At 33.7% G+C, this 18,382-nt stretch overlaps 1 protein-coding gene across 1 annotated transcript in view; it reads right to left on the bottom strand.

Annotated features, from left to right (window-relative positions):
* heca (hdc homolog, cell cycle regulator) overlaps window positions 1–18,382 on the bottom strand; it is a 114,555-nt gene that overhangs the window by 56,476 nt on the left and 39,697 nt on the right. Inside the window, exon 4 of the mRNA XM_081983011.1 lies at window positions 15,537–15,633. Within this exon, the coding sequence (XP_081839137.1) occupies window positions 15,537–15,633 (97 nt within the window). The remainder of the gene's footprint in view (window positions 1–15,536; window positions 15,634–18,382) is intronic.

Raw genomic sequence — 18,382 nt, 5'->3', positions numbered from 1 at the left:
CCCATTTTTTGACCATCCTGTATCATATATTTTGACTTTTTTCTGCACCCACTCTCAGAACGAATCTTGTTTAACATGACAAAAGTTTTGTTTATTGGACTTTTATTTGGATATCTTTACAACTATTACACATTCTGAGATATTGGGACACCGAATGAGATTAATGCGGTGGATTGCCCCAACGTATTTTTTAAATAATTAAAACGATGGCGCAATTGACCATAAAAGTACTTCAAAATCGAGTTCAAAACGACCACTTTTTACCTTAAAAATTACACATTTGACAAATTAATAGCAGATTTATGACATAATTATAACGAGTTTGTGATTGAAGCATTTTCTTGTCTGATTTACTTGGTGGACAAAGCTGAAAATTTCATTGATCTTTAGAAGTACAATCGGTTAAATAGGGAAAGTTTTAGAGAATTTTATGACAGGCCCAGATCCGGTGTCAAAATTGAATTATTTTTTAGTGTAGCCACCAATTTTGATAGAATTTAGTACGTCCTGAAATACTCCGCAGAAATGTCTCGAAACTAAATAATGTTTTAATTTCAAAACTTCAAAACTATTTTTACAGGGAAATTTATGTAATTTAACTTCTAAACTAACCATGAATTAAAAATCTCTAAAACTTTCCCCATTCAACCGACCTTGTATTTTTAAAGTTCCCATAAAAGCATCAGCAATTTGTCCTACCCTGTAGACTCTTTATTACAATTAAATTCTGTAAAATAGTGTAATCAAATTTTCCTTAAAAATCGTTTAGTAACATTACATTTCTGTTTGTCTTAAAATTAAATTACAACACTTGTTTCAGTTTGTCTGGATAACGACGGAACAGACCTCCGACAGTGCTTTATTATGCCGACTACGCATCCAGTTGCAACGTGGAGAATTGTGTCGATGGTTAGGGAAGCCGTCATTGCAAAGGGGGAAATTCGGGATCAATATCGGGACCTCCGGTGACTAACTGCGTCAGCTTGAGGCCTACCAATTTATAAGTTTTCCGCTCGATATGACCGCTTGATGACTCAGGACGGTAAAATGTTGCGCAACAGTTTCCCTGTGTGTGTGTCTTAACGAGGCTTTTGTTACCCTCTCGACGTTAAACTCAATGTTAAGCCTCCCCTTTCAAAAAAAAAGTTGACATTTCCATGGATGGTATCATTTTAGAGCTATTACGAATGAAGACTAAACCAGCCAAAGCGCGTTAATCGAAATTTCATGCAAAGTTTGTAGAGTAGGTTTTTGCCTGTTTTTTTGTATGTCTGCGGGAAATATTCTATCCATTTAATAACGGCAGTTAATTAAGCTCCTTAATATTTTAAGTGCTAATAGCTCGGCGGAAAACTGGAGAATTTTCTGCTTGCTCTAATTCGAGCGCTTTCACGTCGACAATTTAAATATCTCCCTCTATTCCAGCCACTTCATTACGCTATAGACCGTCATTATTTGCTAAACCCCTAGACAAATCCCTTCGTTCTGTTTTAAGGAGATTTCTTAACTCTTTAAAGCGAATATTCCACGTAACAAAGGAGACAAAGTCAGAACGATAAATACAATGACTCGTCGCGTGCCCGACTTAATTTAATAACGGTCTAACGTCGTCTAGATTAATTTATCAAATTTCGATCATGGGTCAAATTCATTACTACGGAATTTGTCAGACGTCTTCCTATGATTGATTAATGCTCGACTTCGCTGCTAATCCAGCTACGGTAAAGAAACCTGATAGAGTCAGTCGGAGAAAGTCGTTTTGAGGTTTAGTAGAGAATTGATTTTGTATGATGAACTGACTTTTAAGGTAGGTCACAAGTTCACGTAAAAAATGCACTGAAAATCAATGCCAGACGAATTCCAGAATGACATTGTGCTTATTCAAAAAGGGTCATGATTTACACTGACATTACACCCATCTTTTCCATGGGTGCGGTTCGGATAATAAACGACCGGCGTTCAAGTATATGCATGCATAACATACCATTGCACTGCTCTTATTGTTAGTATAATTAATTTATATGTTTCGTATGGAAATATTGTTATTAAGCCTACCACGCGCTCATTTTTTCTTTCTCTCGGAATTGCCTTGTAGGCAGCGGAATAACAGTAGCAATAATGTACTGAGAGTATTTTTAAAAATTATGTTATGAATACTTTATGCACCACTTCCACGAAACTAATACAATATCATATGGATGTAAACATTGATTTACTCTTCAATATGAAATTATTCAGAGCCATAATCTAAAATTGAAACCAAACCTGAAATCCTCCAAACCGCATAGAACTAGATGATTAAAATATATATTAGATGAGAACGGACAGAAACAAGTTTGGTTATGAATAAAACATACTTCAATACAGCACAGGTGGCGTTAGTTTTGAATAATTTTATCACGCAGTTAGATTTGATGTTATGTGTATTTGGAAAGGTAGTAAATTGTTTGGTTCATCATTAAATTGATCATAAACAATCAAACAATTTCACTTTAATAAGAATAACCTATGTGATTTGTTTCTCGTGTTGCAGTAGTCAGAATTTAAGCTTCTAGTCTGATTTTAGTTTCGCAGAGTAAATACTTGAATCGTAGAAGTAGTCTATGTTAGTTCAAAGAAAATTTAGGGAATATCAAAGAGATTCAGTTTCATAAAGTCTAGTTTCCTAATGATGTCATTATTAGAAATTTAATACGAGCACAACAAATGACACTTTCCGTCACACTTCTACCATTAAAATAAACTAATTAAGGCAGTTAAAGACAATTTGCTGCTAAATTCAAAAACTTTTCAAAACAAAACCATCGGGTTACCCCTTTAAAAATGTCAAAAATTTAGTTTTTTATTTTTTAAGGTTCTTTTCTACATGGTAAAAATAGCATACTGCTAACTCTACCGTTTTCGAGATATTTAGAAAAATGTCCGAAAAAAGATAATCAAGTTTGACGCCCTCTAGCGGCCAAACGGAGCTACTTAGCAGTGTCTGCTCAACGTCACGTGATAGCTCCATTCATTACCTACCTAAGATCATAGGATGTGTCTTTACTTGATAAAGAACACGAATGTGGTGCCTGTATTGTAATAACTGCCGCCATTTTGTCACTGACTTTGAAATTAATTTCTAATAAAGTTTTAAAATAATATTACCTCGTTTTTCTTTATTTTCATTGAAAGTATGTGCAGGTCAACGAAGATCCCAATGGGGTCGAATTTGAAATTTGAATTAGCTTGTATATTTTATCAAAACCTAAACGACAGACATACGATTTTAGGTTCATTTAAAGAAGAAATAATTGTTAATATTTTAGAAACAGCTAAAGTTAGACAGGAAATACAAAAATATACATAAAATATATTTTATGATTGTAGTGTAGCTTTGATTGTTTCTGGATCTGTACGACTTAAGGGTAAATATGGCTCAGTCTATAGGTTTTCTCACCCTGTAGAGGATTTTCAGGATCATCACCATTAATGTATATCTCACAATTTTAGGTTATAAATAAATGGCTACATTTCTGTAGAGTTTTTATATGCATAAGCAATTATAGCTAATGATGGTTTGATTTACAGTAAACGTATAAATTAAATCGAAATTTGTTATTAATACTGTATTCAAATAAGCTATAATAATTTTAGGTAATATTTAATATACTAATGATGTTTAAATGCAAAAACTATTTTCCTTGAAAAAATGAACTTTGAAGGCAATAATTAAATATGCAAGCCATTTAGTAGTACGGAAAATCAGTAGTATAACTTTTTTTACTCGTTAACATAATTTTAAAATCCATTCTGAAAAAACTAGTGATAACATGCATAAACTAATTGATTGAAAATCTGTTTTTAAACTGATTCAATTGATGCATCATTATATAACGTTTACAAAAAACCAATTCAGATAAAAGCTTTGGAAAATTACTATTCTACAGAGGATATTACCCATTAGAATAGTATAGAAACCTATAATTACCAAAAAAAAGTTGTATCGTCCTTGGCCTAGAAGTCAATTTCAAAACGCAAATTCAGCGGAGTCCAATTTATTCGATTGTTTCTAGACAAAGGCCCCCGACAATTAAATAATTATGAAATTTGGAGAACTTGGGATAGTCGCTATAATTAAGCCAATCAATTTCGTTCAATTTAAATTGTTATGATTTATGAAGTTAATTCGTTAATGGCCGAAATTATACAGTAGAGAGTGTTTTTTTTTTTGTTAAACTATTGGGCAACGGTCATGCTTCATTTGGTTAGGCGTGCACCGCGATATCACATGAGTTGTTTAAAGAAATCATTTGTGTAGTTATCATATCACAACGGTTGCAAAACGTATGTTTGACAAGAAAATAATTCAATTCGAGGCCCACACAGTTTAGCAAGCTATCATAATTACAATCCCCTTATACGTCGGGCCATTGTCAAGTGAAAACGCTTTACAACACTCCGACTTTTGGCTGAAGGCGTTTCGAGGCAGACTATAAAGATACAGGTTTCCAAAAAAATTCTTCCTTATAAGGGCCAGCCAAAGGTAGGACTTTATGTACCCGTCCGAAATTAAACACGTAATTGGAAGATTATGTCGGTTTTTCAACTATGACTGTCCGCAAAAACAAAGATATAATTAACAACTTTCAGGACTAAAGATGGAATGAGAAATGGAGGTGTTATGGGTAATTGTTGGGTTAAAAAAGAAGAAAAGCCGGAGCATGCCACAAATCAGAAAAAGTGCAGACTTTATTTTGGGGGAGTGGGAAACATATTGGAAGTAATGGATTATGTTGGTGGAACAGCCTCTTAAGAATGGCTTTCGGACAATTAGGAGCAACGCTCGAACTCCTTTATTCGGCCAGCCAATATCTCTTTTCCAAAAGATTTATTTTTCTATTGACTCCTGAAAAATTTGCCACCACTATGGGCAAAACTTTCCAACTTGTGGGAAATTTATATCTCTGACAGAAAAATACTATCTTTAGTTTCAATGGTCTGCGGAGCAGACGTAAAATATGTTTGCGGTAATTTAGATAAGTATACAGGGTGGACCATAAGTAATGGGACATAGAGCTACAGCATATTCCTGACATCAAAATAATACGATTTAGCAAAATTGTTCTATACCGAAAATTAATATTAAGAAAGATACAGGGTGTGAAAGTTGAAATTTTATTTTTGTTTTTTTATCATATCTTCACGGTCGTTTGATATAAATTACTGAAAGTTGGTATAAAGGGGTTTTGGCAGGCGGGAAATACGATGCTTTCATTTGTTTTGTAGTAGCTGATAGGGGGCGCTAGCTGCAACCATATCCGTTCCTTCAAGAGACTCTAACTTTTTTTTACGGAACTGAAACGACCATATGCTCTCAAAACATGATTCTAAGATGTTTTCTATGTAAAAAAGGTATACTTGTTGTAAGTCTTAAAAGTTGACTGTTTTCGAGTTATTTAATGTTTTATTATTGCATGCATTGTCGTATGTTAATACGATATGTGCTGTATACCCTTAAGTTACACACATAACAGTTTCTGTATGTAAATTTGACCGTTTAAAAAATGTTTGTAAACTTTAAAATAAAGCTAGTTGTTATGAACGCCCTTTTTGTTTTTGTATCAAATCCTACTTAGAATTTAAAAAAAAATAGTAATTAAAATCTGCTGTACATGTAAATGCATGCAATAATAAAAGATTAAATAACTCGAAAACGGTCGACTTTTAAGACTTACAACAAGTATACCTTTTTTACGTAGAAAACATCTTAGAATCATATTTTGAAGTCATACGGCCGTTTCAGTTCCGTAAAAAAAAGTTTGAGCCTCTTGAAGGGACGGAGATGGTTACCGCTAGCGCCCCCTATCAGCTACTACAAAACAAATGAAAGCATCGTATTTTACGCCTGCCAAAACCCCTTTATACCAACTTTCAGTAATTTATATCAAAAGACCGTGAAGATATGACAAAAAAGCTAAAATAAAATTTCAACTTTCACACCCTGTATCTTTCTTAATATTAACTTTCGGTGTAGGACAATTCAGCTAAATCATATTATTTTGATGTCAGGAATATGCTGTAGCTCTATGTCCCATTACTTATGGTCCACCCTGTATATTCCTAAACTTTTTTGTTTGCATGTCAGCCACATATTTCACCGGACCAAGTTTTTACGCGGTTGCTTAAGTTTAAAGATCCGCCAAGTTTGACCGTAGAAAGCTGAAACATCTTCAAGAGCCAAGTAATTATACACCTTTTGATTGGATAATGGACATAGACGGGCAATAAAAAACGTCATAAGTTCGTGTAAGGTGTTTGTTGGCACGAATGTTAATAATACCACCGAATAAGGGTTCAATATACTTGCGACAGCCAAAAAAAACCATTATGGGAGGTCGTTGAACAAAATCTATTTGATACTTTAGGGTTTCAATCATAAATTTCAATGCAGAACTTAATATAGAAAATTAGTGGCGCTAAAGCAATTATCTAATGAGTATTTAGATAGTCAAAACAGATAGTTACATTTTATAATTCATAAATACATATACCAGTTTAATGTCAATCAATCCTCAGTTTGTGAAATATGTTTAAATACTTTTATTTAACATTTTTATAGAAAGTTTTTTTGTTTTTCAATGTAATGCTTAAAAGAAAATATTTGACTTCGTAACTTTGTTTGGACTAGTTATTACGAGGTAAACAAATCAAAAGTCCCCGCCCGTAGCCTTTATACCGAGGGGGAGGGAGGTTTTTGAAAGTCGCATTTTTTGGTTTTTTGTATATATCTCGGGAACTGTGTGTTCTACCGACATGATCACTCTATACAATATAAAAGCTGATTAAATTTGCTTGCTAGAGGCCTCGGGTGCTGTTTAAAAGAGTTTCAATAGCATTTAGAGGGACCTTTCAAAACAGTCCTAGAGAACTCTGGAAATTGAAAACAATTATGGGAGGTTTAAGACTTTGGCAGTCTTTCGAAGGTTCTTAGTAGCATTTAAAGCTCTCTGACACTTTCAAAATTGTTCTAGAGGCCTCTGGCAAATTAAAACAGTTTAAAACACTTGTAGAGGCCTCTCTTACTTTTCAAAAGAGTTTCAATAGCATTTCAAAGTGGTCCTAGCGGATTCTGGAATTTTAAAAGAGTTATGGAAAAGATGTCAAGTGTCTTGTCTTTTTAGAGGATTTTGTCATTCCTGGTACTGGTACTATCATGTTAATTTTGTTACTATCATTGATAATTTATTGTTAAAGGAAACTTCGTCAGTAGGTTAAATTAAAAAGTATTGTGTAATGTCTGTCTTAGTATAATGTTATTCTTCGTCTGTTACTCTTTTAGTCGTGAGATTGTTACAGATTCTATGTAGCAAACCTGCTTAGTAAAGATACTTACATTGGTATGTAAAATCATCAAACAAAATAAACTTTTATTAGAAAAGATCACAGACCCTTAAATACAAAAAAAAGCAAACGGAGAGGCCGATACAGAAAAAAAACTAGAACGTATAGAAAGTCTGAAATATCTTGCTTTCTCAGCAGCAGAGATTAGACGCCATTTACCAAATTGTGTTCGTGTTGGAGCGTCAAGGGTCGTCCATTCACATACTCAACACTTGTGTTATTCCAGAATAAATTCGTTCTAGGATTAAAGATACACGCTTCGACGTCGAGCGAGATAAGTTTCATTCGAGGCTGCCACATTTAGATCATCTATACTACCACCCCCTAGTGTTGTGTAAAGTTTTTCTGTCAATGTTTATCTGTTATTCCGTTTTGTTTACAGTCTACTGAATATTATAAAAAAATACAAAATCACGAATATTCACATTATTAAATCGTAAAAAATAGGCGAACGGTAATTGAACAGACTAACCTGGCTTAAAAGGAAATTTACCGAGAAGGAATCCAAAAATGCCGCAAAGCCATTGAAATTTCTCTACAGCCAAATACGATTAAGCGGACCGTCTAACCGGATCAATGGCAATTAAATTTGTCCGCTAGGGAAGCTAATTTCTTTAGTTGTCGAAGTGCAATGTCAGTTTTCCGAATTTTCCTCCCGTTTTATCTCTAATTTACTTGGCGTTCCGAAGTTTCAGATCTCATAAATATTGCAGGACGACCTTAAAAGTTGACTCGCTCTGATCCGAAACCGGAAAAAAACCAGTATGCTTAGGAGTAGTAAAAAGTTAAGTTGATGAATACTAAAACTAATTTCTCAGGGGATTACAATATTTTAGTCGAAGAAAAATCTGAACCGTTTTTCAGGATTTTACAAAATTGAAGTGTCTACCTTCCAACCAAAAATATAAATTTATTACACTCGCTGTGATACTCCAAACTATCTAATAAACTACTACTGCTGAGTACGGTGCTAATTTTGGATTAAGTATCCTTTAAGACACTCATTTTGGTTCTAGTACACATCCCTTCTTATAGAAAAGAATTCAATGAAAATAATGATTATTAGCACTTTGGAAATCGGGTACATGTCATGTAGTAATTGACGTTTTACCAAACAGTCTAATAATAATTTATGTAGTGATTGACCGGATTTTTTTTATTACTTTCAAGTAATGCCAACAATAACACAGTAATACCAGATTTCTATTTTCTCGACTTTGTAGAACAACGCTTGCTTGAATATTTTATTTATCAGATTACGTATGTACTTCTTAAATATATAACATAAATACACCCACATTCTAAATACCAAAATTACATTGTCTTCTTTCGGTTCAAGCATTCCTGACATCCAAGGTTGTACCCTGAAGAAGTGTATTTTTCATTAACAGGCAACCGTTGTAATGGTTATATGGCAAACTCTTTTAAGGATGCTAAATGCTTTTTTCTTCACGTTCGCATCGCTAAGAACCGGTCTAAAACATAAAACAGAGCTAGGTCATGGCCAGAATACATCGTGGGCCAAAGAAATGGTCATCGAACAAAAAAAAAAGAAAAAAAAACCGGACCGGACTAAAACATCAGCGTAAGTGACTAAATCGAATGGTAAGTCACGACTGGACCTGCATGAAATTAGCTTATCGTTGGGCAACAAAAACCCGAAGTCCGCGTCGAATTTGGAAGAAGTTTCCGAAGGGCAATTGTAAATAAAATGCAACATTTTCTTTGTGGAAAAACATGTCTAGAGAATTTATTTTTGGAGAAAATGCCAAGAGAATTTAAATTTAATTCAAAAGATTGATGAAGAAAAGCCTAATAAATGCACATCAAAAGCAACAGCAAGTAGATGTGTTTCTTGGAGGAACCATACTGTAAGTAGTCTTTACAGTTCCATGGAGCCAAATTTGACAGTGAGAGCTCTCATAACTGTCAAAAATTACTCTCCAGTGACCTGAAAGTATAAAATGCCAAATAGCTGTGTTTCTTTGAGGAATTGCACTGTAAGTTGTGTTTACAACTCCATTAAGTCAAATTTGACAGATGGAACGTTAAGGAACACTTTAATACCTTACTTGCGTCACGTGACGGTTGTCTTCAAATGTGACAGTTCTGACGTCACGTGAGAGCTCTCATAACTGTCAAAAATCAGTTCGATTTTCAACTTGAAACGTATCGCACGTCTGTTTCGTGGGCGCCATTTTGTGTCGCTAAGAAACCACGTTTCTTGAAACGGTGTTCTGAGAAATTTGAAGTTGACGACCGAACTCCGCAGCCGGTCGAGTGGAGATGGTGGGAGCTCTGGGTGGAAAAGTCGATTCCTAAAAGTCTACGGGGAATTGTCTTGTGCGGTGCACTTCCAAAAGGCGGAAAGGGTGAAAACCTAGGAGAAGACCACGTGGATGTGACAGTGACGGTTATAGTTTCCACGAGGAAGGACTACATCTTTTGCTCGGATTGTGCCTTTAAGCGATTTTTTAGAACTTTTAGTAGCTATCTGGGGCTCAGGGGCACAAGCCCGACTATCTGAGCCTCTTTCGTATCGAGCTGGCAAAATACCCTAGTTGGTGACGCCATTAAACAGAGGATAAAAAAAAAAAAAAACTGTCAAAAATCACTCTCCAGTGACCTGAAAGTATAAAATGCCAAATAGCTGTGTTTCTTTGAGGAATTGCACTGTAAGTTGTGTTTACAACTCCATTGAGCCAAATTTGACGTGAAGGTAAACTTTAATACTTTGCTTGTGTGCAATAAATTGCAGTGTACGTTTTAAATACATAAAATATTAATGACTAAATGGAGAGCAATTCATGCAAAAACAATGAGGAAGTAATAAATGCGTCTGGACGCAGTAATAACCCATTTTTAACGCAGCGAGTAGCACACAAATTTACAATTTAGAACAATATAAAATTTAATAAAAAATTTTTACTCCAAACAATATACGCATAAAAACAAGGACGCAAGTTACTGCGTTATTAAAATTTCTGTTTCTAATTGTGTTTACTGCAAAGATCGTGGTCATGAATCAGTAATTTCGCTGTGGTCTGTAAACATTTGCGGTTTTATTTATCGACCTAAAAACGCTTCTGTATTGAGATAATTCGATTTTATGTTTTTTCTTAACTGCTCCTAATCGCCACTATCATTTACAGTTTTATGCATGTAAATCAAAAAAGATACCCTATTTCAACATCAATCAAAATTTACGATGCCAAAAACGTTTCGAATCACTTACATAAATCATTGTTAACGAACCGTGTACAATACATTAAAGAATAATTAATTTGCATGAGGACTACCCTATTTGAATAAAAAAGAACGCTTAATTGCCACTTCTTAATAATTCAGTATGCTAATGAACCTCTTCTTTATGGTAAGGACAAAAGGAGGGTACACCACAGTTACCCGAAAATAATTTGTCCACCCTCGTTTCTAATCAATTTGGTTTCCTGTGGCCAAAAGCGAATTTTTTACGGTGAATCATGCATAATCCTTCCTTAAAAACATCTTAACTGCTAGTGGAAACCAAGCTAATTGCATTTAGAAATTCAATATTCAAATGTGCATTAGTTTATAGATTTGCGTATAGGCCTTGGCTTTTACAGCTTTGTTTTTGAAGTGGTTATATTTATTGCTATAGTTAACCTTTCTCAGTTTGTGGCCTAATTTTTTACTTGCATGCTTTATAGGTGTTTCGTTACGTTGCTACAACTTTTTTTTAAACAAATTTTTGCTCTATAAAATGATATTTTTAAATTCAGTACCTCGTAAATTGACTGTGGTTCTAATACTATAATTACAATTAGTCCATTTTTAAAGTTGAATTATTTGAACACTGATTCTTTCAAGTCAGGAAGGTTATATTCAACTTATTCATAGTTAAAACTTGTTACAACATCTTAAAACTTCTACAAACTGCCAAATTTGGTCCCATGAAACTTTAAAGACTACTTCCAGTGGAATTCCTCAAATTGGCAACTATTTCTAATTTTATACATAGTTTCAGGTCACTGGCATCGGTTTCGACAATAGTAAAGAGTACTTACTTAGTGCGATTCCTCCAAGAAACACAAATATTGCCTGTAATGTTACTTATGATGTGCATTTATTAGTCCTTTCTTCATCATTCTCTTGAAATCTTCTAAAATTAAAATTTTCTCTCTATATTTTATATCTATAGAAACGACTGGGTTATTTCTTCATAAATTTCCAACTTAAGAAACATCCAAGTCAATTAACGAAACATAACGTAGCACAAAAAAAAAATTAAAATGCCATAAATTTTCACCCTTTGTAAGTTGCCAACTTTTCGAGCAACTTTTATATATAAACTAATCAAACAAGTTGTGTTGGGTGAAAAGTTTTAAATCGTAATACATCAACTGCAAGAACCTGAAAATATTCGACAGCTCAAATTTGGAAATATGCACAGAAACTTTTTCCTCAGACTCCTGAACATGCAAAACTTAGTTGCACGACAGTGAGTAACAAAAAAACTAACATTTGCAACATTCGACAAGCAATCCGCAACAAAAAGCAAACTCAATAAATTTCCATATTTTAGTCGGTCCAGCTGTTGCCGTTTTTTTACAGCGCTCTTGGCAACTCTGTCCTGAGGATTATAAATTCAGTGGGGAAAAAACCCCAATCATTCAAAGCCTGGGGTAGGTCCGCTACCCTTAGCAACAACTGGAAGGAAGTGTTTCTTGCTAGCCATGTTGCCTAGTAGTTTGTGCTTATCAAATTTAATTATTCCAGTGATTACATTTAGGGAGATTTGAACGTTCGAGTGGTTCAATGCACTCGTGGTTTTGTCGATAGTCCGGGAAAGTGCAAGGACACAGAAAATTGCACACTAATTTCTTTTGAGTTTGGCAACAATGGCTGACAAAACCATCCAAAGCCTGAAATCAAATTGATGGCATCTCTTGTATTTGTTAACGCTTTTCGGGATTAATGGGAGCAAGGGCCGGACCTTTGATGCTCAAGAGGGCTTTTTCCTAAATGATTGGAATTTAGCGAGGCGAAAATTGTGCCTAAAATGATGGAATTACCCAGACAATCCAAATTCTTCTGTTTTAGCAGAATTTGGCCAAAGGGACTCGCGTTTGTAAGACGGGTAGACTAAACAACGAAACTGAAAACGTTCCAGTTTTAGTTTTTTTTTTCTGTGTACGGGAAACGGGCACTTAGCACTTTCATTAGGTCCGAAAATGCAATTGCGAACGAAAGGGAAACAATGGGCAATAAGCGCGGCATAGCCTAAATTAACTCGGCCGACCCAGACTGTACTTCGGTTACAAAAACAATGAAGTAATCAGACTGCTGAGACATTAAAACCGTCATTTGTCACAATTATGAGACCCATTCAGTTGTCACAACCTGCAAGAAACGCCGGCGAAAGGAAGAGAGTTTTCAGGGCGGCAAAATTATGCATTCAAAACATTTTCGACGGTTGTTTCGAAGTTTTGCCCAAAAGCAAATTGGGCCTTACGTTTAACATGAGTTGGAGTGTCTTTTGTGGCAGTTATAAACGAGAAAAGAACGGGACAGTCACTGTTGCTGTCCTGCATAATGCTGTATCACCATGACTATCTAGACAAGTGTTATCTCCCTAAATGCCTGTTGTACTCCCTAAACTAAATTTTTTTAAAAACTATTACAATGATAGCCCAGTTTAAATTATTTTTAATAATACAACAAAAAATGTATTGGGTAATTAAAATGGTCAATTATATCATTTAAGTCGGTTAAGTGATCAAAATTCATTAGTTAAAATTTACTAGTTGTTTGGTTTGCTTCGCAAAATAAGATATTTTAAGAAAATAAGCGATACATTGACAGCATAGTTAACATATTCCTGCTATATTTACCTTTATGTATATTTACTTATATGTAAAATTACAAAAAATTTTCTCTTTCTTAAATTTCCACACTTGTATGTGTACTTGTATATTATTACAGTAGCTCTGATTGTTGTCAAAAAGCTCGGAAATGCCAGATAGTTGCAGTACAGTAGTAGTAAGCCAGATACTGTTTCTGGCAGTGCCAGATAGTTTCTCGCAATTGTCAAATAGTAAAAAAAAATAAAAAATGTCAATAACATTACGATGTAAAGGGTGATCACCTAAAACAGGACGTCGCTTGTATTTAGAAATTAAAAGTGATTTAAAAATGAGGTTTGAACCAAAAATGTTACTCAAAATATGAAGTTTTGAAAATATCAAATAAGATCTTAAACAATTCAGATAGGAACATTCAAACCGTTTTACTCTCTATCTTCAACCATTTGCCTAGTATTACATTAGATCCAAATATTGAAAATGCTAATGTTAACTAGTCGAAATCCGAAAAACGATAATATCTAGAAGGAATCAAGGAAATAGATATATAATTTTGGACCATTTGCGACAAATTCATCGACATTACTACGTAGCTAAATAGGTTAAATTCCATGGATAAAGTAACAAAAGCACAAAGATTGATAGAAAGGCAAATGTTACATATAAAACGGATAGATAGAAGAAGAAACAAGTGGATAAGGACTAAAACGAAAGTAAGAGATGTTAGATGTTAGCAAGGTTAAAATGGAAGTTTACCGGTCACAATGCCAGACAAAAAGACGACCAATGGAACTTGGTGGTATTTTAAACTGGAGACCCTGGGATAACAAAAGAAGCAGAGGAAGACCCCAGATGAGGTGGGAAGATGATCTGAGGAATGGAAAAGACTGGGGGAGGCCTATGTCCAAAGATGGACAGACGAAAGGCTAAATAGATTGATGGATGGGCTAAAGTCAGATAGACTCAGAAAAACTAACTTCGTTGATTTTAACTGGCATTGCCAGAAACGAAAACGAAAAAAAATATATTATACATTACACAAATCACATACGCTAAATTATATATTTAATAAATATCTTTTGTTCCAGTACTAGGTGGAAATTGGAAAAGCGTCTCCTTGATTTTAATTTCGTTAATAAAACTAAATATTGTTTAGAAATGAACTGATCAATAAGTAATTGACACAAAAGTGCCTTAAAACTCATTATGTCAATTCACAGATTAGAAAACAACTAAAACTTTTCTGTATCAACTTTTGTTCAAGTACATTTATAAAAAGCTAAAAATACAGTATCAGGAATATATTAAAAGCACATTACATCCTTGTTTGCAAAGCACCATTACAGCAAACCCACCTAATTAATGATAAAAACATCACTGCCTGGTTGCAGAGCAAAAAACTAAAAATAATGAATTTCAAGGAACTGAATGACTTTCCGATGATTTATTGAGTGTCTTGTGCAAATAAATCATAAAGAAGTCATCAAATGCTTCTGTAACTAGAGTTGATTCGCTCTCTCTCTCAGTCTTCACGTTTTTTTTATATATACACGGTGAAGCCATTAATTTTGCAAGTAACAAGCGTCCCATCACAACCGGGCTTCAGACGTACACATGTTTCGCTTTGCTCCCATAACTCGTACGTTCTCGTTACGTCTATTTCCATATCGTATATGGTATGACCAATCCTTAACATTAACTCTGGAGAATTAATACTGACAGGCTTGTTTACAGTTAAACGGTGTATAGAGAATACTCGCGACTTGCCAACCAATTACCTGGGCGAGTCGTCGAGATCGACTTGCTACCAGTTGCAGACTCATGTGAAAGTAGATAAACAATTTTCATTTTGCTTACCAGACTGTAGGGTATAGTTTTTTTTGGGTAACAGCCAGTCGCTAAAGAAAGCATTTTATTGTTCGTTCTCGTCAAAATGAAACTTTTATGGCGCGCTGCCAGCTATAGTAACCTTGCGAAAATGCTCGGTCTTTTTTTATTCTGCCACTTCATTCGTGGCAATTTACTCGAATGGTCTTTATAGACAACATCCTACACTTCGGAGTAAACTAAATCAAGTCAAACGGCGTCTGCAACTCAACAGAAGGAAAATCTCCGGACAAACCGTTTCTGCTAATCCAGCGTTTTAATATAAGTGCCTCTTGGGCATTTCAACTCAAAAGTGATACAGAATGAAGCCAGCCCTTATTAAACCAGAACACTCTAATAATTCACTAGTCAACCGCGCCTTTAATTAAGTTGGTTTCTCGGGCTTCATTGTTTGAAACTGAACAAAAGACATACTTCTCTTACCTTAATTTGATAGGAATTCAATTTATTCTTTGGAAGCGAGTTGAACGAACTAAAGTCTAAGCGACGGGTGAAGATTCCATTGGCACCTCCAGCAATCCTGTAACAATAAAATTCACTTGTAAATGAGGTATAATACTTAGAATATAAGCACATAGTATATAGTTTAATTTGTGATAACAAGAATTAATTGACGTGCGCTGTAAAATGCAAATTTAATGTGCTCCTTGTATGGAGGCTTGAATGTTGCCATAAAATGACTTGCAGCCACCTTAAATAACATTTAAACCACATATGTAATACATAGTTACCATTTTTAAATCAATTAGTGCAACAGCAAGATATTAGTTGATAAATGCCTAGCATACTTCGTAAAACACATCCTGTTTTATAACACTGCAATTTCCGACACCATTAACACGTTATTAAAATTTACCATTACGAGATCAACATTTTTTATTCTATAAGAGTTACGTTGGATGTAAATTAGAATTTACACGCAATCTCTGTTGATTAGTTCTAAAAAATTATCTAAAATTAAATCAAGAAGATTGAAGTTGATTGAAGAAGTTTATGCATTACATTTTAGGTTTTATTACTTTGGTTTTGTAATGTAACACCAATACCAATTATTTACAGGGTCAATCCCTAATTTTTTATGTTACCCCACCACTTACCACTTGGACTTTTTTGATGGGAACTATAGAAGATTAATGAAACTGTAATAAATAAACATTCTGAAAGAATTCACAACACTGACGTTCTTCACGCTAGTTTTGTTAACTTTTCCTTATACAGTGTGTTTGTAGAATGTCTGTACAAATCTCTACCACATATTTCTGCGTTAAATATATGAACCTTTCTTTGGAAACATGATTAACTTGTCTAATGTAAATGTTGATAATGATGAACAAATTTGAACAAAATTTTATAGCGGAATTATTTTTTCACGTTTTTGATGCACGCGGCAGAAATGGCTGTCAACGTTAACTTGCGTTAACAAAACATTACTTTTCTGGTTCGTAAATGTTGTGGGGAAAATAGCAGAGATATTATAAAGATAAAAAGTGTCAGTAATTATAGGTTTTCAATTTTTTAATCTGTGTTTCAACGCCCTGTAACCATCCACTGTCAAAACCTGAGAAAATAACTATTTATTACTTATCCTTATGCCAGGTTGGTTTAAACTTAGTTAAAGTTTGAACTTGCATTTTCTAAACCTTTTTTGTTACAGTTTTGAATTTATAGAGAAATATACGAACAACCACTGTCTTACACTCTCGAATTTCGAGTACAACAACACAAAACAAATTAATGTCAACTGTGTTAAATATTTATATCGCTAGAAAATGAAATACAAAAAATGATACCAAATTTTATGTTTTTATAAGACATCTTGAAAACCATAAGATGATTTCTTTTTACATTTTTTTTATAAAAAAATACAACTCTGTGATTACAGAAGTGATAAGTCAAAAAACTTAATAAAAATTTTAACTATGTTATTAAAATCTACTTAAAAAGATAATAATAACAAAATTAAAAATATTTTTTAATAGGCACAAACACCGAGCCTGGAGTATTAGCTCGGGTATCAGTTTTCTGATCTCTTATAGTTTTTGAGATTTACTTTAAGAACATCAAAATTTGTCCACCCGGTACAACCGGACTTGAGTCCTAAATAGGCAAAAAAAGCAATACATAAATAAAACAAACTAAAAACAAATTTGAAAGTAAATATTTTGAATTGTGAATAATTTGACTTCGAATTTGTCCACTTTGTTTGGAAAGTTAGTGCCATAACATAAAAAGGTGCAATAGTACAAAATGCTTCAAAAAAGATGCAGATGACAGGTGGAATAAACATTTGAAGAAAACAGATAAATTAAACAAATTTTTTAAATTTAATTTGAATTAAGGTTATACACAAAAAACTGGACAAGGAACAGATATCGGTCATTATAAATCGAAATTATCAATCTCACATCACCTATACAAACTTGGCAAAATATGTAGAAATGTTTAAATGTTCCTAAATCACAAATTAATGTAACTACTCTACAGCAAAAATTTGACACATAAAATCTCTTAGAATTTGTATGAAGGTGGATATTATTATTAACACATTTGCCAAACTAGAAAATTACGATTATTTAGGAGATTGGATAAAATGTAGAATGTCAAATTCTGGCGAGTTTTGCTGCTAAATTTAATTATATACAAAAACATAACATAAGGAAAATGCCGAGAAAAATGCTAAACCATAGATTCTATTTTGGAAAGTTACATTTTGCATTTTCTGACAAGTAAAGAACAAATGTTCCGTACATAAAATAGCACAATATCAGAGTCTTACCTTCTCTTGTAACTACATTATTTTTATAATATCTCTAATACTGATGAGATAGCGAAAATTTCAAACCGTTTGTGGTTTTCTATTTATTTGTAAAGCTGAAATCAATTTATATATTTACCAAAAGGTTTAATGTAAGAAAGCACAAGGTAACCTATAGGAACAGGTAAAACCATCGCTAGAGTTCACATTTCCAATAGAAACGAACACAGCCACCAGTTAAAGCTGTCAAACTTTACAATTTTAAGTTCTGAATTCTCTTTTAGTATCTTCTGAGCAGGTTTCATCTCGCTAATTCTGTATATTTTAACCTTCTCAGCTGAATAAATATTACCGATGAAAACAGTAGTCAAGGTAAAGTTCCACTTGAATTGGCATTAAATTAACCGATGTTATCTAGTTAATAGCCAAAAATATGAATTTTTTATTCTAAAAATCATCAAAACAACACAAAATATCTAACCATAATAAATCATGTCACATTGTTATACAAACC

Source organism: Ips typographus, linkage group LG6, assembly GCF_016097725.1.
Source record: "Ips typographus isolate SLU linkage group LG6, UJ_Ityp_2.0, whole genome shotgun sequence".
NCBI lineage: Eukaryota > Metazoa > Arthropoda > Insecta > Coleoptera > Curculionidae > Ips > Ips typographus.
The sequence above is the reverse complement of the archived record's forward strand: the minus strand, read 5'-3'. Positions and strand labels throughout refer to the sequence as shown.